The sequence below is a fragment of the Vipera berus genome (genome assembly GCF_964194415.1).
Source record: "Vipera berus genome assembly, chromosome: 3".
NCBI classification, from domain to species: domain Eukaryota; kingdom Metazoa; phylum Chordata; class Lepidosauria; order Squamata; family Viperidae; genus Vipera; species Vipera berus.
This window is the reverse complement of record NC_138204.1, coordinates 120,963,566-120,986,488: the sequence shown is the minus strand read 5'-3', so window position 1 is coordinate 120,986,488 and position 22,923 is coordinate 120,963,566. Positions and strand designations below refer to the sequence as shown.

The 22,923-nt window shown below is 38.1% G+C and overlaps 1 protein-coding gene across 7 annotated transcripts in view; it reads left to right on the top strand.

Moving 5' to 3' along the window:
- Positions 1–2,305: 2,305 nt before the first annotated feature.
- The window catches only part of LOC308666175 (ankyrin repeat and KH domain-containing protein 1-like), a 117,126-nt gene continuing 96,508 nt past the window's right edge, over positions 2,306–22,923 (top strand). For 6 of the 7 annotated variants that reach the window (XM_081324773.1, XM_081324768.1, XM_081324771.1 and 3 more), the window contains exons 1-2: positions 2,306–2,656; positions 18,934–19,087. In XM_081324773.1, the coding sequence (XP_081180899.1) occupies positions 2,351–2,656; positions 18,934–19,087 (460 nt within the window). In that variant the 5' untranslated portion in view covers positions 2,306–2,350. The remainder of the gene's footprint in view (positions 2,657–18,933; positions 19,088–22,923) is intronic. The other variant, XM_081324772.1, reaches the window with a different exon arrangement.

Below are 22,923 nucleotides of genomic sequence, written 5' to 3'. Positions count from 1 at the left end.
ATATTATATTATATTATTATATTATATTATATTATATTATATTATATTATATTATATTATATTATATTATATTATATTATATTATTATATTATTATATTATATTATTATATTATATTATTATTTCTTTCTAAAGCAGTTGCATGGTTTATTCCCACCTTGGACTGAACCCTGATGAAGACTTTTCCTTCAACACATTGTAGGTTCCTGCCAAGTGCAATTTCATGGAACTATTTGCTGAAGATGGTCAGCATATTTGAAATAAGAGGCAGTGAATAGTGATCCTTGATATAGTTCAGAAGTATATAGTCATGAACAGCCTTCAAGAATTATCTTTACTGGATATGAAAAATATATGCATATATGGACTGATGGAAGGGCAAATCCGTTCTTAAAATTGTCAACCAGAAACTTTTAATGTGCTGAATTCCTGAGGAGATATGGGATATTGTTTCCTAGCTAGAATCTGCAAATCAGGACTCCATCAGCAAACTCCAGTTTTCTGGCAAGGAAGCGGATCCAGACACCAGAGATGAAGATGGGGAAGTTTGCAAACAGTGCTGTTGACATCTTTGAAATTAAAAAGAAATTGTTCTTTGCTCCTACTGAATATCTGGATTATGAATTTGCAGTCAATCAGTGCCCAACACAATGGAAACACATTAGAAAGTTATGACATAGGAGGAGTCAAAGCAAATTCTGCTCACAATGGTTTATATTAGAGAACCTGCGTTAAGGGCAAGCACCTAAAAAGATAACCATTTCAGGTTTGAACATGTCAACCTTGAAACTTCAGTTACAAAAGTAAAGGTAGATAGAAATGATGCTAAGGGACTAAGTGTGACACCTGGCTGTATTGGGTGAAATAAAAAAATCAGTGTAAGGAAGCTAAAAGTAGCATTTAAGAGAATCCAGATTTACCACACTGATCTATTTATTTTTAATATCTGCTTTTGGCCACGTATAGGTTTCTGAAAAACTCTATAAACAGATTAAAATATAATCCAAACAATGAAACTAAAAACCATAGCCAATTAAAATATAAATTTATATAGGTGGAAAAAAATGTCTGGGAAACTAGCGAAGGACCTGTTTTGATTTACATTTGTTTGTTTGGATACAGGGGGCCCTTCCTCTCCACCTGAGAAATTTGTTTGTTCCTTTCGCCATGCTTTGTGAATGGAAACAAGCAGCTGTGTTTTCCCTGGCTTTTGCAGCAGTACAGTTCTGTGCATCACCTTTACAACCGGGTTCACATATTGCTTTACACCACAAGGTGCCCAGGATCCAGTTGAAGTGCTCACTTTTTTGGAATTCCTAATCTCAACTAAACTCCTGTTTACAGAATTTAAGTACTTGGACACGTGCAAGAGATTAAAAAAAAAAGCTAAAAGCAGACATAGCTCAGGGAATAGCTCTGCCTTGTGCTCTTCCATCTGAAGTTATTTTCCTTGGCACAATATGGTTTATGAATCCAGGTTGGACAGCATACTAAAGCGAGCACGGTTGTACCTTTGAAAAGGTCAAACGATATCCTTTACAATTTTGTGCTAACAAGAGTTACTGATTGAATTGGCATATCACATTAAACCATGGCTGCTTAATTATAGCTCGTTAAGAAAAACAAGTTCAGCGTTTCGGACATTAGCCACCAAATCAGACCTCGGATTTACTTTCCAAATCACTTTTGCCCAATCGCTTTTGCTAAGGAATGGTTTGAAGTGGAATGGAAAGACAAGACTTTTATACACAGCAATTAACAGATACACGTCCCTTCCCATCCTGAAGCTTTCATTTTAAGCGGGGGAGTTCGATTTCTCCGGTCGAAAATTTTAGTGGAAAGAGAGGAAGTTGGAAAAGAAAGAAAGCATACACCAATCGCACGCCGCCAAGAAGAGTAGGCTGTGACTGATGTTTATTCTGTTTAATCAAGCTCAAAGGTATTTCGAAATACCGTTGTCCTAGCCATTCAGATAACAAAATTTGGAGGCTAGCAATTGATTGACACAGCAGCCATCAAATAACATCGAAGCAGTTTCAGGAAGCGAGCTTTGCAGGACTCAAGTGGTGGGCGGGCAGTCTAAACCGCCTCAGCGTGTACTCTCAAAGTATCTTGCTGGTAGGAGGGTGAAGGAGCGCGTGACGAGGCTCCTAGAGTGACAACGCTCGTGTCCAATGGGGCGGGGAGCATCGGGCTAACTTGACCAATGGACAAAGCGAACTGGGTTGGCGAGGGCAGCGCGGTGACTGTGGGTTAGATAGGGTGTGAGAAGTTAGTGGCGCCGCTGCTGTGAGGGGACGGAGACGGCGTTTCCCCCCCCCTCCCACGGCTGAAGCTTGGATCAACGCGCGATGCTTACGGACGGCACAGCCGCCCCGACTCCCACCGGCGATGAGGAAATAGACTCGGTGACGCCCCGTGCTGCCCCGGCCGCCATCGTTGAGGCCTCCACGGCCGGGCCTAACCCGTTGGGGTTGCGGGCCGTGCGCCTCTTCGGTGAGGCTGGGCCCTGTGGGCCGATAGGCACGGCGACAACTTCGGGAGAGGCCGGGGCTGCCGCCGCCGCCGCCGCCGCCCTCGACTTTAAACTGGCGGCCGCTGTCTTAAGAAGTGGGGGCGGCGGTGGATCCGGCAGCGACGAGGACGAAGTGTCTGAGGTGAGAGAGGCCTTCCCTCCCGCCCGGCTATCCGCCAAGGGGATGGTCGCCGTCTCGAACGGAGCTGGGGGCCGGCCCCGCCCGTCAAGCTCCGGGATCCTTTCTGCAGGGCCGCCTTGGTCGCATAAAGGAGGGTGGAGACCCAGCCACCCGCCCCGGCAACCAAATTGGGCCCCCCCTCCCCGGTTGCCTCTCCGGTTTTTAATACGAGGAGGGCCGAGGCCTGCTCTTCTTTCTCGATTCATTGTGTAAGGGAGAGCAGCTTATAGAGACGAGCCTTGCACGCTCTTTTCTTAGCGCCTCTCTCTCTCTCTCTCTCTCTCTCTCTCTCTCTCTCTCTCTCTCTCTCTCTCGCCTTACCTGGTCAGGTCTCGATGATGGCGGAAGCGATCTTCGCTTTCCGCAGAATCTTCCTTTTCCCGCGCCTGCCAGGGTTTTGTTTTTTTTCCCACTCTGGAAAGTTGGGCTCATTGCTTTTTTTCGGGGCTGGCGAGAGGATCTGCGGAGGGCAATAAAAGGACATTTTTGGGGGGGGGGTGTCTTAGTTTTAAACGTGTAAATTTTAATTCAGATTCCCTTTGGCTGGCATTGTATTTTAGCCTGATAGATTTGTGCGTGTTTTAGATTCGACTGAGGATTCTTCTCAATGTGTGTGAGTCTTCAACTTCATCTCGTAGGTAAAAAAAAAAAGAGAGTCTAAACTGCATGTATTTTTAAGAAGGCCAGAAAATTCAGATAGGTGATAAGTTTGATCTGGATATTCATCTGGCTTCTCACGTTCCAACTTAAATGTTGCCTAGCTAGACATGGAGGAGCATCGTTTATAGTAGTTTGCACATAATCATGAATAATTGCTTTCAGGTGTCTGGGGGGGAAAACAAGCAGGATAACATTTTTTAAGGAGGCATGTTGTTTATGGTAATGGGTAATGCCTTTATTGTAATCCGTTGCATTATTTACCTGTTATTTGTATCTTCACATCATATGAACATATTACAAAATCTTTTAAAAGACCACAGACTAATAGTGGTCTTAATGGGAATTTTGAAGGCATTTATGTGTAGTATAGAGGATGCCATTAGAATTAAAAATTAATTGCAAATATTTGTTGCAAAATTCAGATTTGTTTTCCCAGAAGGATTTAGATACGGTAGCATTAATAAATTTAAAGAAAAATTACAGGTAGTCCTTGATTTACAACCATTCATTTAGTGACTATTCAAAATTTACAGTGGCACGGAAAACAGTGACTTATAACAGTTTTTTACTTAACAACCATGGTCACGTGATCAAAATTTGGATGCTTGGTAACTGGTTCACATTTATGACATTTGCAATCCTTCTGACAAGCAAAGTCAATGAGGAAGCCACTTAACAAATGTGTTGCTTAACAAGTACAGTGATTCGCTTAACTGTGGCAAGAAAGGCCATAAAATGGGACAAAATTCACTTGTGATTGGACACAAGGAATTTGTCTCCAGTGCATATACTCACAATGCTTATGGTGTATAATTGAGTAAAAATTCTCAATTCCATCCATGTGAAACAGGAAAAAGATATAGAACTGTCAAGAATATTGGTACATGGCTCTCTGCTTGAATCTTTTTTATATGATGGAGATGCTAATTTGATCAGGGCCAGATTATTAAAGCTAACCAGATCTTGATTTAAGTTCTCTGATTTTTGTAATAAGAGGCTACTTCAAACAATTTTCTTTAAGCCTTTGTCTTTTGAAGGGTATCTTCTCAGTAGCCTGGTGTAGAGTCTGTATATATTATATACAGTTTGATATGACTGTTAAAGAGAAATTATTATTAAAATATAGGCAATATATGTTCTTCAATTTATATGGAAGTAGTAAGCTGCTATAGCTGTAAGATTTTGAAGCGGTCTGCAGAAAAAGAGCATTGAAACCCAACTTTAGTTTATATATCAAAAATGTAGATTTCATTTATTAATTATTTCAGACCCTTACCTTCATTTTCCACATTTATCCCTTAGCATTCATGTTTTCTTAGGATCAGAAGCTATGTCATGGCCCTGTTTATATTTTAACTTATAATATTTCCTCTGTCAGCTTGCCTGTGAATAATCTCCTGCATGACTGCTTCAGATTATTAGTTTGGATATTGAATAATGATGTTTTACAGTGTCCATGCACAAATATTAGATCTTAGGTGGGTCTGGGGGTTTCAGTATTACCTTACTTGAGGGAAAAGGAAGCAGCTACTCAGGCTTGCTAGTCAGACATTTAAATATGGGTTATTGGTTAAAATTATGGCTAAGTCAGAATTTAAAATCACAAGTTGTAGATACATTTTGTAGAAATTTACTCGCTAGATCAGACATGTCAAACTCACAACGTCATGTAATGTTGCGTGTCGTATTGAGACTATTTTGCCATTGCCAGCAATGGGATGGGCGCGGCTTCCTCGTGACGTGTCCGGGCCGCGGGCTGGCAGTTTGACACCCCTGGCCTAGATGATACATTTTACATCTGAGATTAATATAAACTTAATTTACGTCGTTTCAGGTACTTAAGCTGGTTCACTCTCTGCTAAACCATTCAGTTTTGACTTGTTCTTGTATTGTGATACACCAGGGTTTACAAATCATAATTTAATATAGTGCAAAACTAAATTACTATGGTAACAAACCACCATGCAGAGGTGGCTGATTCACCAGTCAACATAATGAGTGACTAGTAAACTGGCTGATTGTAGTTTGCTATGTTAGATGATACAGTAACCACTTTATAGTTGCATGAATGAATCAAAGTTTGGGTTGGTCTTGTACATTGTACACTCACTGAAATCATAGAATCTTAGGATTGGAAGGGACCTTAGATGAATCTGGTCCAATCCCCTGCCCAGTGCAGAACTCTAACCATCCCAGACAAATGGCTATTCAGTCTTTTCCTGAAACCTCCAGTGATGGAACACTCAAGAGTTTCAAGATGAGGCTGCTCCATTGCTTAATAGCTCTCACAATTAAGAAATTCCTCATTTCAGGTTTGGATCCACCCATAAGAAGCTCTTATCGTATGCTTGGGTGCTCTGAAGAATAAAGCCATACCCGCTTCCCTGTGTCATCCCTTCATGTATTGGAAGATTGTTGTCTTATCCCCTATTAGCCTTCTCTTTTTTTAGGCTAAACATATCAAATTCATTTAACCATTTTTCGTAGGATTTAGCCTCCGAGCCCCTTACCATCTTTATTACTTTTCTTTGCACACTCCAGTTTCTCAGCATCCTCTTCATCCTAGTGACTAGGATTGCGCACCATACAGTCATACTATCATTTCCCATGATTTTGTCATTATACCTCTTGGTGCAGCCTAAAACTGCATGTTGTTTTGGCAACTGCAGTACATGGCTGTTCGTGCTAAGATGAGGAAAAAATACATGAGTGAGGGAGATGTAGGTAATTGCAGAAAAAGTTACTTGAATTCTTACCGTTCCCTTTTTATTTTTAAAATCACCTTGCATTTCATGGGGTAGTTCCCTGATCTGCCATATCACCCACAAAATAAGAGTTTTTTTTAAAAAAGAGAGAACACTAAGGAGAAATCAACTTTTCTTCTTCCAATTATCTACCTTCTCTCTCTCCATCTCTTTTCCCCCCCTCCCATCTGATTTCAGAGCTAGATTCCAGCTGGGAAGAAAAGCTTAGAAAACAAACTGGGCAAGTGAGCCATATGTGAGAGAGGCTCAGATTTACTCACCATGTCGCTATGAATTTGACCCACTACTAAATATGTAATTGTACACAATTGTTTAAATTTCACTATCCTAGGTTTGCTGCCATCATATTTGTATTATAGAAGATTCTTAAAAGCTTTCAGGAACAGTTTATTCATCAAAGCAAGGATTTGATTCAAACAAAACTTTTTTATTATTTATTATTATTTATTAAATTTTTATACCGCCCTTCTCCCGAAGGACTCAGGGCGGTGTACAGGGCAATAAATATCAAAGTGTAAATACAAAAGTTAAAAAGAGATTAAAAAGAATTAAATAAATTATGCCCAAGAATACAATACTAAAAATGTGTTAAGAACTTATTTAAATCCAACCCCAAACCCATCAGACCAGGCCAGATTGTTCAAATAGATAAGTTTTTAAATCACGCCGGAAGGAGCGCAGGTCGGGGGCCATCCGGAGCTCAACTGGAAGGCGGTTCCACAGGTCTGGCGCGCCCACAGAGAACGCCCTCCCCCTGGGGGCCACCAATCGACATTCTTTGATCGGAGGCACCCTGAGGAGGCCCTCTCTGTGGGAGCGCACTGGACGGAGGGAAGTTGATGCCGACAGCAGGTGCTGCCGTAGGTAATCCGGACCCATGCCATGTAGGGCTTTGTAGGTCATAACCAGCACCTTGAATCTCACCCGGAGGGCAACCAGCAGCCAATGCAGCTCGCGGAGCAGAGGTGTAACTTTAATCCATAATGTGGTTTGCTTGTTGGTAACTGAAAGTATGAAACTAGCAACTGGCATTTGTAAACCCTGGTCTGCCTTTAGTGATTATGTCAAGGAAAATATCCTGCTGAGCTCCCCAAAAATGTTCTCTCAATGCACTTAGAAACCATTTATCTGAATTCACTTATTTGGTTCCTTATTTTTCTTAGTACCTATTTTTAAATAATAGTTTAGTTATAAGTCATATTTCCATTTGCACTTTGGTAGTAGCTGCATCCTGAGCCATTTTGGTGGCTCAGGCTAAGGCACCAGACTAGAAACCTGAAGATCATGAGTTCTAGTCTGCCTTGGACATGAATCCAGCTAGTTAACCTTTGGCCAGTCATTTTCTCTCAGCCCTAGGAAGAAGGAAATGGCAAACTTGGCAAGAAAACTGCAGCAACTTGTAAAGGCAGTCTCTTGAGAATTGGAGAACTTTACTTTTTTATGACAATAGAGATGGAAAAGTGATCAGTATTAAACTTATGAGGCAGTGGTGAGCCAAAGACCTGAATTTAACAGCATGAAAGTATGAAGTGGCTTGCAATGTTTTCTGACTTTCACATCTTTATGAACAACAAAACACCACCACTCCATTAAAATAAAGTGCACTAGAATAAGCAGAAGCTTTTTTTTGCATAGAAAACTGTTTTATCACAGAAAACAAGTTCCTTGGTTCAGAATTCTTATATATTTTATTAAATCAAGCTTCAGAGTATGGATTTTATTGTTAATGTATATGCTATATTATTCTTACAAATCATTCCAATGCAAGGATATAGTTCACTTTTTAAAAAGAAAATGTTTTAAAAGCTACACTTCAACAAATCCAGTAAAACATTAAAACATGCTTTACCCATACATTCCTTAAGTATCTGAAACAAGGCAACAGTGTCAATAAAAAGTGCAGAATTTCCATTAAGCTTAGGTGAACAGATACATTGAATAAGAATGGGATTTCATAGTTGGGTATGCCTATTGAGATCTTTCTCATATTGCTAACAGTGAACTGATTTTCAGATGTGATTCTTTGAAGAAAGCATCATCATTAAATCTTTTAAGTGATGAGCAGGTGTCTTAAAGAGCAGGTAGTCCCGTCAAAGGTTTCTAAATATTGTATTTATATAACAGTAGTGGCTAACTAATAGCCCATGGAAACCCTTTAGAACTAGTATAACACATGACTGGTATGGTATTGGTGAGGAGAGCCTTTGCTTATTTTGTGTAAGCTATAACTTCTGGAATAGCTTGATCCAATCTTGGAGCTTTGAATGGATCAGTGTGGTCAAGTTATTCTTTGTCAACAAAGGCCATTATTGGAGCTGGAAGAAAGCACTCCATATTGTGGAGTTTCATAAGCCTAAAATCTGCCCCCATAATAAAGCACAATATGTTGTGTCTGTTCATAAATGAGAATAATTGCAGAATTCCTGGGCAGTAATTTAATAAGACTGGGATTTGGAGTTTACCAAATCATTTTTAGCTCTTTTTGTAGTCAAGACATACAAGTCAGGGATTTGAAAAGTGAGATTACTATTTTTACAGTCATGCTTTAGTAGTTTTAGCATCAAGTGGCGGATTTCTTACTGTTTAGTCCATCTCCTTGAAATATACTAATTACTTAATGGAAAGGGATCTTCATAACTTAGTTATTTAACTATGAATTAAATAAGTTATGGATATACTTTTCCATTAAGTAATTATGAATTAACTATCAATTAAAAATAACTAACTTGCTAAGGATTCAGTAGCTTTAGACATATTCTTACACTAGTGTTGGTAGAGCAAATAATTATTTAGATTAATGTGTGAGCCAGGTAATTATATTCCATTTGATTGGAAAGTAGTTTATCCTGTTTTTGGTATAAAATGCTTAGCATTTCTAAAAAAAATGTTTACTCTGATTTCCTTTCCAGTGGTTTAATTATTAAGATGCAGTAAAATAAAAATTTATCAATTTAAGATGAGCATACCAGTAGTACAATTCCTTACAAAAATGTAAAGAGTTTTAATAAATCTGTACTGTTCAAGATTTGTCTCTAAAATCCTAAAAAAGATTTCACTACCAAACTAATCAAAACATGTTAATTTATATTTATATAAGTGTGCAGAGGAAATGATATTATGAAACTTAGCTTCAGCGTTGGAGGTGCTTGGATTGCTCTGATCAGTAACAAAATCAAGTTCCTAGCAAGCCTCGTACCAAAGATGCAGTCAGCTATATAAATATTTAAAGGTAAGAGGCAGGGCAATAGAATATGAGCTGCCAATTCCACCTTTACTTAGAAGGGCAGACACATACAGTACAGCAAAGGGACCCTATTATACTAGCTTGTTAATAGTACTGAAAGAAAAACATTTATTTAATTGGGCCAGTGTAAAGACCCACCTAGATTTCAGCTCTATAATACTCAGGAGCTAGGGAGAGATACCTCCTTAGGCATTTCTGCATAGGAGAGATTGGAAATCAGATGTTCCCAATTACCAATTTCTATTTAACATTTTCAGGCAAAAGCAAAGACAACAATACAGAGGAAAACTGATAAAGCTAGAAGCTGCTTTTTCAGTGTCTTTTTACACAATAAAAAAATCATATTGGAGCAAAGATAAATTTTAGTGAAGAATTGATAATGAACCAAAATCTCAACTGAAATTATACCACAAGGATAGACCATAGATTAATATCGGACTAAATCAGCTCTTTAATGTACATAATTCGTAAGGAAATGCTGTAAAGCAGCTGACATGTTTTTACTTCGAAAACAATACTGACATGGTTCAAAAACAAACACTTTCTGAGCACCTCCTACAGAGTATTTTGTATATATCTTCCCAGATCTTGAGATTGAGAAGGCAACCACCAAGTATTTCAGTAATCTTATGCTTAATATATTTCCTATCCTTTTTCCATTTTTTAAAACAAAACTTTAGATTTTTATAGTTCTCTAGAATTACATTAGGTGGCAAGTACCTAGGGAGTTTTTTCTCAAGCCAACAGATTTTTCTGGAGGATTACATCATCCTATGCCACGGTGTGTTGTAGTCTGCCAGGAAGCTTAGGGACATACTTTGCTAGATCAGCAAAACTTATGATCAATGCAATTGTATAAAAATTAAATGCATTATTCTTTTTTGAGTAGGTATTGCTTTAGACAAATTTCTTCCATTGGCTCTAAAAATTGCACTTAGTAACTAGCAGGTTTTTCTTTATGGAGGGTATGCCAATTTCCTCTAGGTTTTCTCCAGATATGAAAACAAACCAGTTTTCTTAAACTTAAACTACACCTTATATATGAATCTGTGAGATTACGTATTTTCCAGCTAGTTGCTGAAAATTTAAACTATGATTAAAATAGCTTGGCAGTATCAGTATAAAGTTTATTAATACTTAACTAAAATGTTCAAATGAAAATAGGGCAGAAATATAGTAATAATATATTAAACCTGTATGCTGCCTTACATTGAATCTGGATGGCTCACAACAATCCAACAAAGAAATAAAAATTAGTAAAGAATAAAAGACAAAAATAAAACATCCCAGGCATTATGAAAGGGGTCCACCTCTCCAAAGGCCTAAGTGAAAAGCCGGTTCTTTACAGGTCGTCTAAATGATAACAAGGCATCACGTGACCACAACAGACTTACGACCTCACTTCAGTGGTTGTCATTATGCAAATCACCCGAGATTGTTAAGCAAGACATCCTGTGACTTTGCAATTTTACTGCTGACTTCTCCATTGACACTGCTTATCAGAAGTTGACAAGTGCACAAACATTAATCATGTAACTGGAACATTGCATTGGTTGTAAATGCCACTAGTGGTAAAGCACACAAATTTCGCTCATGTTACTGCAGGGACACTGACAATCATTAAGTGCAAGGACTGGTCATAACGTTTTTCAGTTGTAACAGCTGTTGTAATTTAAGCAGTTGTTAAACAGAACAATCATTATATGAGGACTATATGTATCCTCGGGTCTGGATGGCCTATGCACAGTCACTGACTCTTGGTAGGACTCAGTTGGAGACAGTTGCTTCCCATCCAAACCTGAATAATACTTATGCTGGGATTCTAAATATTAAAATATTGTAATGGAGATTAGCAGAATTTTCTGAGCTTGGATTAGCCCTTTCAGCATTCCTAGCATGGAACAAAACAGGTTGTTCAAAGATATGTTCTAACCTCAGGACAAAGTGAGAAATTCTCTTCAACATAAACTGTTCTTAATCCCAAAATCATTTTTTAAATAATTCCGCATCATGGTGACTTGGAGTGCACTACATAACCAAACACAGATTGTATCTTGTGCTATTTGTTAGTGTTAGAAAACTTAATTGTTTGGTATAGGAATTTGAAAAATGTTTATAATACTTATAAAACTCATTTCCTTGGCCTCTTTTTATAGGTTGATAGTTCATACAAATTTATTTAATTTATTGGCCATATTGTATAAAATGGGGCTCAGCCAATCTCAATGTATACATGGTTGTACTTTGACAATAAAGGTTCATTCTATTCTATTCTATCAAGAGCTTGACTTGAAATCCATTGTTCTCAACAATGGAACACTTGAACCATTTCAATTATTGTTTGATTTGAATATAGAACACTCAGAGTATTTTGATATTTGTTCTGTGAAGACAACCTACATGAAACATTCCAGTGGAATGTTCCAGTAGGGCTGTTTTATTGTAAGCTCAGCTTTTTTCCTGTTTCATACATGCTCTACTAAAAACACTTTTTTACGTATTTAATAAAAAATGCAGAAGACATTAATTTTATCATATCTTTGTATTTTTATTAAATATAATAACTGTTCTATGGGATAGCAACTACAAAGATTTATTGCTTTGAAACTAAGAAATAAATGCTTATATTGTACATATTACTACTTTTATAAAACAATACATGTTTTGGACATGAAATATGTTCTCCAAAGGCACCAAGAATACTTCCATATTAGCACAAAATGATACCTAGAATTATTCCCATGTCAGTTCAAATATTTCTTTATTAAAGTGATTCACAAACAAATACTAATTAACTCATAAATAATGAGTATCTAATTTTCCTTTTTCTTATTGATAAAACAAGGAAAAAGAGTAAAGGGAGATAGCAAACTTGTTAGAACATAAGAGTTCTTCTGGACTCACAGTGAATTCTGTTCTTCATAAAAATGTAAATACTTGTATTTACATTTGTAGTTATTAGAAAGTTGGATAATGAAAAAAGGTTTTTGCATACTTAATATGTGTTCTGGATTTTTGAACTAATGAAGCAATTTTATCCCAGCTTGCAGCCCACTTAAAATCTGTCTTGACAGGGACCTGGCTTTGGGCTGTCATATAAGGTGACAAAGTTTGCCCTTATAACCATGGCGCCCTCAAGTACCAACTGAAAATTTACTTTTTTATAATCCACAGCAATAAGGCATGAACGTTTCTTATAACTTTAACTTCAAGAGAAGAAGTTAGGACATCACAAATTATGTATATTTACTGTAGGTTTATATCCTACCATTCTCTCTAGAACACAAAATGGTATATATGGTAATCCATATTTATCCTTATCAGAAGAATCCTGTAAAGTAAGTACAATTAAATTCTCATGGAATAGCAGACATGAGTAAAGGCTTGTTCTACAATAATTTATTGTACATTTGTTTAGAGGCATAAATCAATGGGAAAGATGAATGTGTATATAGGTTTTTTCCCCTAAGGAAAATTGGATTAACATTCACAGATGGAATATTCTTGAAAAGTTGTACTACACAGGACAAAAGGCCATTTTTTCCCCATACTGGCCAACCAGATGCATTGGAAAAATGACGTAAGTAGGACATTATTCTAATATCTTCCCAGCTATGTTTCATATCAGCTAGAATTTTATTTTATGGAATTACTGGGTTGTATAAAAAAATAAAAACCTTAAAATAAATTTAATTCAAAATTAAATGTTTGGTGAAATGTTTCTTTTGACCATTTTCCTGAATACTTGGGGAGTACAGTTCCTCATGTGTTACATGTAAGAAGGTGTTTTTTTTCCCCATATGTCAGGTAGATAAATTTCTGGCAGTGGGGAATCTTCAAAGAGGTTTCTCTTGGTGACTTAAGTAACTAGACAGGTTCATCCTGAGAGAAACAGGCCTTAAGCAATTTGGGGTTTAACAGGTTAACAAAAAAACCTTAATTTGTGCCAAGTAAACAAATGGCAACTAGTGCAACTCTTCCAGTATAGGCATTGTATGAGTTTATGAGCTTCCCGTAATATTTTAAATAGCTATTATGAAAATCAGAATGCTGAATTAATAGTCTTTTGCAACAGAGTTCTTTTGTTTTATTACAAGATCTTCATCTTTCTTTTAACATTTATTAATATAGTATATTAATTCAAAGGATTCACACTAGAGCTTTCATGTATAAGACATATTGTAGCAATAGTTTTTTAAAAATGCAGTTGCTGCTGACTCATCACTATATCCAGGGTCTTTTCAAGGGGAGCCCAATATATTTATAGAAATGGAATGGTGTAATGCCATTTAAAGATGAAGATTTGTTCAGTCAATGTGGGTTGATATTTTTTTATTTTAGAATATATATTAATGAAGAATTATCATAAACCTAATTCTTAAAATATGCTGTTGATCTTGATCCTATAATTGTATGAGTTAACTCGACTCCTCCCCAATTCCAATTTATCATAAAACTTGTTTTCTATTTTGATCTTTAATATTTTTTCCTTATTTCTTCAATAGCAAAAGCCAAAATATTTTTAAAATCCCATAGAATAGTACTTTAATAAAGTAATGTACTTTATTGTACATTAACTATTTTGTTTCCACAAAATAAGTTTTTTTCCAAATTCAAAACATACTTATCTGACAAAAAGCATTGCTTCATCAAATTAGTCTTTTGTGTAAGCTTACATAGAATGATTTTGCATAACCTGTCTTAATTTTTTATTGTAAAAGCTTGTTTAAGTTTATCTTTATATAATTACCCCGAATGATGTAAATAACCAGATAAAATTATTCTATATGCTGTGTGATGCATGCTTTGTTCAAGTAATAACATTAAAATTCACAACAGCCAGTGGTGGTGTATGACAAAGTTTGGGCTTAAACAGTGATAAGAGCAGCAAAATATGTGTGCTCCACAGTATGCATGCTCCTATATTTCTTCCCTATAGCCCTTTACAGATGACCCAGACTCTTTGTAGATATACTCATTTGTATCCACTTTACAGATATGACCACTTACATCTGCTCAGGATTAGATATCACTTGGGGATAACTAGAAGTTTATAGAGTGGCATCTTGAAATCTCAGGATTCTTCTGAGTTTGTAGCATAAATAAATTAGATCCTTATACTACAAAAGCTCTGCCATCTAGGCACTGGACCTATGGCTAGGGTTGGTGTAGTTAGCTGGATATGAGAAGTATTTAATGCCTGTCTGAGATACTGTGATTTGATGTTAGTGCTTTTTTTGTAAAAGAAAAAGGTGCCAGAACTCACACATGTCATACAACCCGCCTTGCTTACCCTACAAGGTTCCATCCAAAAAAGGTGCCGGAACTCCGTTCTGAGCGTTCTATGAGGAAAAAAGCCCTGATGTTAGTGTTGAAAGACATTTTAATGAGATTATCTCTTGATCTACCCAGATGTCTGCCTGGTCTTGAATCCCTTGTTTTTGAGGTAAATTGTTAAGAAGGTGGAGAATTAACTGACAGAGTCTTGCAACTACCCTGAACTGAAAGTGATTCCTTTCAAACATGATTATCGCAGAATTGTTTTTAGTAATATTTACTGAAAAGAAAGAGATGTGGTTCAGAAATTCCAGGCACTAAATGAAGAATTTCTCATTTAAAGCTAGTAGATATCTCTACATTTGGGCACAGAAAATTATTTTTAAAAAACAGCCTTTCTTTGTTCCTGCAAGGAACAAGTCTTGAATTTGCACCCGGCTGTTTTTTTGTAACAATCTCATGACTGGTTTAATTCTTATAGCATCTTATCCCTCAAGCTTTCTTCCTCTCCTTCTTAGGGTCTGGAAGACTATATTTCTTACTCTAGGAAAAATCTACAGTTGAATCAAAACATCAATTACAAATAATCGTAAGAGGAAATTGGTAATCTAAATGTATGGAGAGAGTATGGTCTGACTATATTATTCAGTTGTGATTGATGCCATCAGCCATTAATTCCTACCGGTTTGGGGGGTTGGAAGCACTGTTTCTTTTTTTGAGGGGAAGGTTCACTTTTATCTTAGTGGGCAACTATCAGATGGTAGTAATGGAGGAAAAGCAATGGAGCCTGTGTTTCCTGACTCCCATGCATTAAATCACTGGGACAGAGGTAATCCCTGTTAGGCATCCTCAGATGCGCGAAGTACAAAAGATGATCTTGATGGAAATATGTAGGAACTGTTGCCTAGGCACAAAGGGCTAGAGCACTCTCTTAAGCCCAGAATAACCGGATAACATACAGAAGAGGCTCATGCTGCTCTAATTCATTTAATTACCATATAATGATGTCAACCCCACTAAGTGGACCAGATTGCAAATTCAATCTACCATTGAAAATACATTTATTGAAATTGATTATTATAACAGAATCTTACAAGTCTGATTATCCAGTACAACCACCTCTTTTTTTTTGGCTAACCAGCTAATGTGGGAGTTATGACCCTTATAGAACTGAGAGATGTTGGAAAGCTGTATGTAGGTGGATTGTTGCAGCTTGTTCTGCATGGTAATTCCTTTGATGACACTAAAAAGTTACAATTGGCACCAAATGAAACAGGCAAGGTCCCAACAAACCCCTCCATTGCAAAAGAATTGCTGTTTTGTGATTACTGGATTCAAGGTACTGGTCATTACCTGTAAAGCTCTACAAGCTTAGGCAGCAAGATATTTTAAGGATGAGTTTGTTGAAAATGTTTCTTCCCTTCCATCAGATAGCTGAGAAGGGTCTTGTCCTAATCAGACAGCACAATAACAAAATTGATGAAAAAGTAATTTGGTAACTAATGCCTGCATTTATGGCCTTCACAGATCCCCCATCAAAATGGCATATGCTGCCAATGGAGATACACTTGGACCCCTCCCCGTCTCTTGACCTTTCTTTTTAAAAGGGTCTTTGATGTTTCAGATAACTAGTGAAAAAGGAATTTAAAAACTTACTACTTTTTATTTTATCATATCTGGTTCATTGTATTTTGAGATTGCTCAGTTGAATTGTTAGATTGGATTAAACAGATTTTATAAATGAATGAATTGATTTTTTTTTGGCAAAGAAAAATGTCATAAGGTTTTAACATTTCAAAAAAAATTTTTATTTCTCTACTTTTTCTGAGTAGCTGAAATTGTACCATTATTGCTTCTTGGAAACAAATGTGTTTAAAGTATATAATTTAAGAGCACTGAAGGGAACCTGAATATTGCTTATGCATTTCTATTTTTATGCGGTATTGCTGTTTTAAGTAGTACAAGTTATCCTCAACTTCTTATCACAATTGGGACTAGAATTTCTGTCACAAGGTGATGCAGTCATAAAGTGAAATGTCACATGGATGCATCACTTAGTGACCACAATCCCAGTTTACTGTGATTAATTGAGAGCTACCCCATCTAAGCCATCTGGGGCTTGGCCCCTTCCAGCCCTGAGTCTCAGGATGGTAAGAGATTTTCCAACTCATCTTACCTACTCATTTCTCCCCAGGGCTGCTCCTTTGTTCCCTGCACCCTACCTTGCAGTTCTGACAGGCAGCCCTAACCCAGACCCAGCCTCAATTGCCCTTGCAACTCTGCACACTCTAAGCCCCCAGGCATCCTCAGTTGACCTTTGGCGTCTTCTTTCTGCTGCTGCTGTCCACATGTGCTGGGCTGGGCTTGGCTTGGCTTTTGACTGAGAAAAAAAGCAGCTTCTTTGCAAGGAGCTTCAGGTTCCAAAAACAAAGCTGAAAGCATTCCCTTTGCAAAGAGCAAAGGTGGGCTGAGCAAGGTTTTTTTTTTTTTTTGGAACCCAAAGCTTAGCCCTGCCCAGAAGCTCTGTGCAAAGGGACTGCTTTTTTGTTCCTCAGCCAAAGCCCAGCCCAGTCTGGTCCAGCAGTCAGGCTGGGCATCCCTGGTCAGCAACGAGAGCAAGAAGATGCTGAAGGGCGGCAGGAAGCCAAAATGGATGGGTGGGAGGTGGGCAGGTAGAGGGAGCTGAAGTGCCCCAGTAGTTTTATGTACAGGTGGTCGTAAGTTAACTCCCTTTAAAGAGTTGGTGTATTGATAGGCAACATGGAAATTCGGTGGGATAAGGATTTATATTTATATTTGTAAAATAAAAATATTCCCAGGTGACTTATATAGAAATAGAAAACTTTTAGACATGCTAATGAATTTAGGGATTGTTTTTAAGTCCAAAAATAGCAGTAGAATTGCATATTTTATCTGAAGTCTTCAGTTTTTCTAACGAAAGACTAGTTCTCCATGTACCATTTTTTTGCTTTAAAAGTCACTTTCAAATTTTTCACTTTAGAAGACCAAGTACAGTTTAGATACATTATTTTCCTCCTAGCAGGTCAAAGGGTAATACTGCTGATGTTATTCATAATTTTGGAGGATCAGGAGTAAATACTGTTTCTGTCAGGTCTCCTATGTAATAAATAATGCATCAGGTCCATCAAAATGTGTTTTAGACAAGCCATTCAAACATTTCCTATGCATTAGAAGAACATTATCGGCAAAATACATAAAAAAAATTTTTTTTAAATTCCATTTATATCCCGCCCTTCTCCGAAGACTCAGGGCGGCTTACAAGCTTAGCAGTAGCCTTCATTCTATGTATATGCCTGCTTATTAGGGCTTTCACACACACCCCCAAGCGGCATTATTACAAAGTCAGCTTAATTGCCCCCAACAATCTGGGTCCTCGTGGGTTTTGCCTTACAAAAGCAGTGCTATTGAATTTTCTGGGCTGATTGGCCCTCAGCAGCAACAATATGTTGACCATTGTTAACATTTTAACTTTTTAATATTCTAGGCACACTCTGTCTAAAAAAGTTGCCATTGTTTTATAGTGAACCAGAGTTGGCTAATTCAGGAAGAACAGAAATCCTACATTTATCTGTATTTTTTAAAAAATTGTGGTGTGCCATGAATACTTAAGGCAGTACTACAGGTAGTCCAATTCATTTAGTGACTGTTCAATATTACAACAAACTGGAAAAAGTGACTTATGACCGTTTTTCACTCTTTATGGCTGTTGCAGCAGCCCCATGGTCACATGATCAAAATTCAGCCGCTTGGCAAATGACTCATATTTATGACGGTTACAGTACCCTAGGGCAGGGGTCGGCAACCTCGGCTCTTTTATGACTCGTGGACTTCAACTCCCAGAATTCCTGAGCCAGCTATGCTGGCTCAGGAATTCTGGGAGTTGAAGTCCACGAGTCATAAAAGAGCCGAGGTTGCCGACCCCTGCCCTAGGGTTATGTGATCACCTTTTGCAACCTTCGGACACACAAAGTCAAGGGAGCAGCCAGATTCACTTAACAACCATGTTACTAACACAACAACTGCAGCGATTCACTTAACAACCATGTCACTAACTTAATAGCTGTAATGAATCAGTTAACAACTATCTCAGCAACATAAATTTTGAGTTCAGTTGTGATCATAAGTCGAGGATCACCTGTATTCTATCTATGCTTCCGTAATATTTCTTCTGGAAAAATAAAATACTTATGAGAGATGATAGTATATTCTGGTAACATACCTCCCAGTTTTATTGTGTGTTAGAATAAACTTTTATATTTTTCCTCAAATAGGTCGAATCATTTATTTTGGACCAAGAAGATCTGGATAACCCAGTGCTTAAAACAACATCTGAGATATTTTTGTCAAGTGCTGCTGAAGGAGCAGACCTACGGACAGTGGATCCAGAAACACAAGCAAGATTAGAAGCTTTATTGGAAGCAGCAGGTAATTTTTTTAAAAAAAATTGGCAGTATTTTTTTAGGATGAACTAATTGTTTTAACCTGAGGAAATAACCATCATAATACTTGGCACTTTTAACAACTTGAAATTAAAGCTAAGAACGGAATTTGAATTTCTGTTGAATTGAAGTAAGCTATTTTTTTAACAAGTGTTTTTAAGGAATGCAAGAAGTAGGAACAAACGTAACTTTTTAAAAAAGATTTTCCTAAAAAGAAGACGTGGTTATCTCCATTAAGATACAGATTCAAATAGTGGGAAATTCTAAGACCATAAAGTTGGAAGAGACATTTATGGTAATTCAATAAAATTCTTTTCACAATGCAAGGAAACATTATTGACAGGTGGCTGTTTGGCATCTGGTTGAAAATATCTAGTGAAAGGAAGCTCATTACTTCTCCTTATACCGTTCTCCTATTAAATTCTAAAAAGTACTGGGAACCTTTCTAAGATTTGATTAGAAAAATACCTTTCTATCGCTTAAGTCCGTAAAACTATAAAGCAGCGGAAAGAGACAAGAAAGGTTCATTTGGGGAATGTACAGACATGTCTCAAGTATGGTGAGAAGGAGGAAGGTGAACTCCACCTCCTTGCAGTGTTTGAGGCGTGTTTGTGTGTCCCCCCAAAAAGAAGCCTTCCTCTTCTCCTTCCAGTGCTTTGAAAAGGGGGAAGAGGGAGTCAAGCACATGTCTCAAACGTAGCGAGAAGGAGAAAGGAAAACACTCTGCCTCCTAATAAGAGTTGACATACACTTGAAGGAAGCCTTCCCTCTCTTTAAAGCCCTTCCCCAGCAGAGAGGGAGCTTCCTCACTAACCAAAGTCCCTGGTAACTGCTGACCGATAGGATGGGGCTCTGAATGGTGTGGGGGGGGAGAGCTGAACCCAACCCGGCAGTGGGGGGGATGGGTAAAGGCTGGGGCAAGCACTGCCACAATAGTGAAACCTACCAGTAGGAAGGAAGCCACTGGCAGGACAGTTCAGTTGCCGTGCGTGGGGAAAGGCTCGGATCAGGGCAGCTTTAATGGCTTCTCCATCCCTCTGGCCTGCCTGCTTCCTGCCTTCCCATCCCAGTGTAAGGCTGAGCTGGGGCTTCCCATTCTAGGGCAGACTGCAGCTTCTTTCCCAGCCTCCCTGCATTCATGCCACATTGCAGCACCCTGTCCGCTCCTCCCCAAGGCACCCTGCGCTGGGACATTCACTTAACAATCCATACAGTCAGATAGCAAACACAGTTGATTTTGGGGTTGTTGAATGAAATGGTTCACTTAATAAACACCACAGGTTTTTTTTTAATCCCATTTATATCCCGCCCTTCTCCGAAGACTCAGGGCGGCTTGCAATCTAAGCACAAATCAATGTTTACATCTTAATAGGCAGGTCCCTTATGGTCATAAGTAGAGAACTAATTGTATTGATTTGTTAATATTTCCCAAACCCTTTAAAATGTAGGTTTTATGACCCGATCTACTTAGCAAAATTAAGAGACAGATAATCATAATATTTCGTTAGGTTAGTTGTAAGCTGTTAAGTTAGCAGCCTGGCTGCCAGATACAACCACAGTAAATGCTACTGTCCTACTGTTTGCTGATGTTTTTGTTGTATTTGGAAGTGCTGGCTACAAAAACTGTGACTCAGATTTGTAGCAGGAAAAAAGTGATGATTTATGATACTAGTATTGGTTAGCAAAGTGGACAAACTTGTTGAAGTTTGAAGTATGGAAACATCAAGTGGGAAAATAGGGGAAGGATTAAAAGACAGAAATAACATAAGGAAACAGTTGTTCAGCTTCACCCATAAATATATATAATGAAAAATGGGGATACTGGATTTGTTCCTATTGCAAAGGAGGAATTGGAAGGTTCCTCCTCCATCATTGGTTGGAACAATGGTTGGAAACTGACCAAAGAGAGAAGCAACCTGGAGTTAGGGAGAAAATTCCTAACAATGAGGACAATTAACCAGTGGAACAGTTTGCCTCCAGAAATCGTGGGTGGTTTCACAGGAGGTTTTTAAGAAGAGACTGGACAGTCACTTGTCTGAAATGGTATATAGGTTCTCCTGCTTGAGCAGGGGGCTAGACTAGAAGACCTCCAAGGTCCCTTCCAGCTCTATTCTATTCATTGGAGATTTTAAAAGAAAAGATTGGACAACCATTTTTCTGAAATGGTATAGAGCAGGGGTAGGCTGGCTCAGGAATTCTAGGAGTTGAAGTCCACGAATCATAAAAGAGCCAAGGTTGCCTACCCCTGGTATAGACTCTCCTGCTTGAGAAAAGGGTTGGATCAGAAGACCTCCAAGATCCCTTTCCAACTGTTTTATTCTTTATTCCATTTTATTTATGCTGCCATAAAGTGTGGTGCCACCACTTAGTGACAAGTCTGACAATTCTATTTCAGAAAATATAACAGAATATGAACATAGTCATCAAGTCAGAAGTTGCGATTATGTGAGTTCCTTGCTTAATGTAGGTAACAGGGAACCATCAGAAATGTCAGTAAGTGGTGGGGTCTCATGACCTCACATTTATGACAGCATTCATTAGCGATAGAAATTCCAACTTCAGTTGTCATTAAGAGAGTACTACCTGTACAGTACATCTATTCTTAATATGTTTACTATTCGTATAGAGCTGCACCCCCAACCTTTTGGGCACCAGGGACCAGTTCTGTGGAGAGAGGTTTTTCTGCAGACCAGAGGGGGTGGGGTTTCGCATGTTGCCTGCATCTCGCGGATGGGCCTTCGCTTGTTTGCGTGGCCCGGTTGCTGGCATGCTGCAGCCTGGTGCCAGTCCATGGACTGGGAATTGGGGACCTCTGGTATAGAGTATTCATTTTCATTTGTGGTTGTCATGTTTTAATTATATCAAAAGTGTACTATTGAAGTGCTATTTACATGAGTTGCCTTTAAAAAGTATCTGGAAACTAGTGAAGAATTGAGGAACTTGTCGTTCTACTATGCTGTTGAACTTCCCCTCCCAAAATTATTCAGATTTAACCATACTAATAGGAACTGGTAAGAATTGTAGTTCAATAATATCAAGAATGTCATACACACCCACTGGAAGTTTCACTTGATTAGAATGCCATAATCTGCTTGTTGAATGGACCAACTATTGCAACATGTGACTTTTTTAAAGAAGCATCTGCAAGAGCCTTGGTGGAGCAGTGGGCTAATGCCTCCTTAAGTAACACCAGCTGCCTGCAGTTAGTGCAGGTTGGAGTCCCACCAGGCTCAAGGTTGACTCAGCCTTCCATCCTTCCGAGGTAGGTAAAATGAGGACCCAGATTGTTGGGGGCAATAAGCTGACTTTGTAATAATGCCGCTTGGGGGGCAGGGCGCGAAAGCCCTAATAAGCAGGCATATACATAGAATGAAGGCTATTGCTAAGCACATTGATTTGTGCTTTAGATTGTAAGCCGCCCTGAGTCTTCGGAGAAGGGCAGGATATAAATGGGATTAAAAAAAGTGGAGTGTCATTTTAGTTATATAAATATAACTAACTGGTAGTTTTTATTTTTACGATTCTAAAAGGCTTGGGGCTGTAAGAATGGTTAAACCTTCTCATGCATACCTGCTTGTTAAAGATATTTTTCAAAATATCTACAGGGAGTGCAGAATTATTAGGCAAGTTGTATTTTTGAGGATTAATTTTATTATTGAACAACAACCATGTTCTCAATGAACCCAAAAAACTCATTAATATCAAAGCTGAATATTTTTGGAAGTAGTTTTTAGTTTGTTTTTAGTTATAGCTATTTTAGGGGGATATCTGTGTGTGCAGGTGACTATTACTGTGCATAATTATTAGGCAACTTAACAAAAA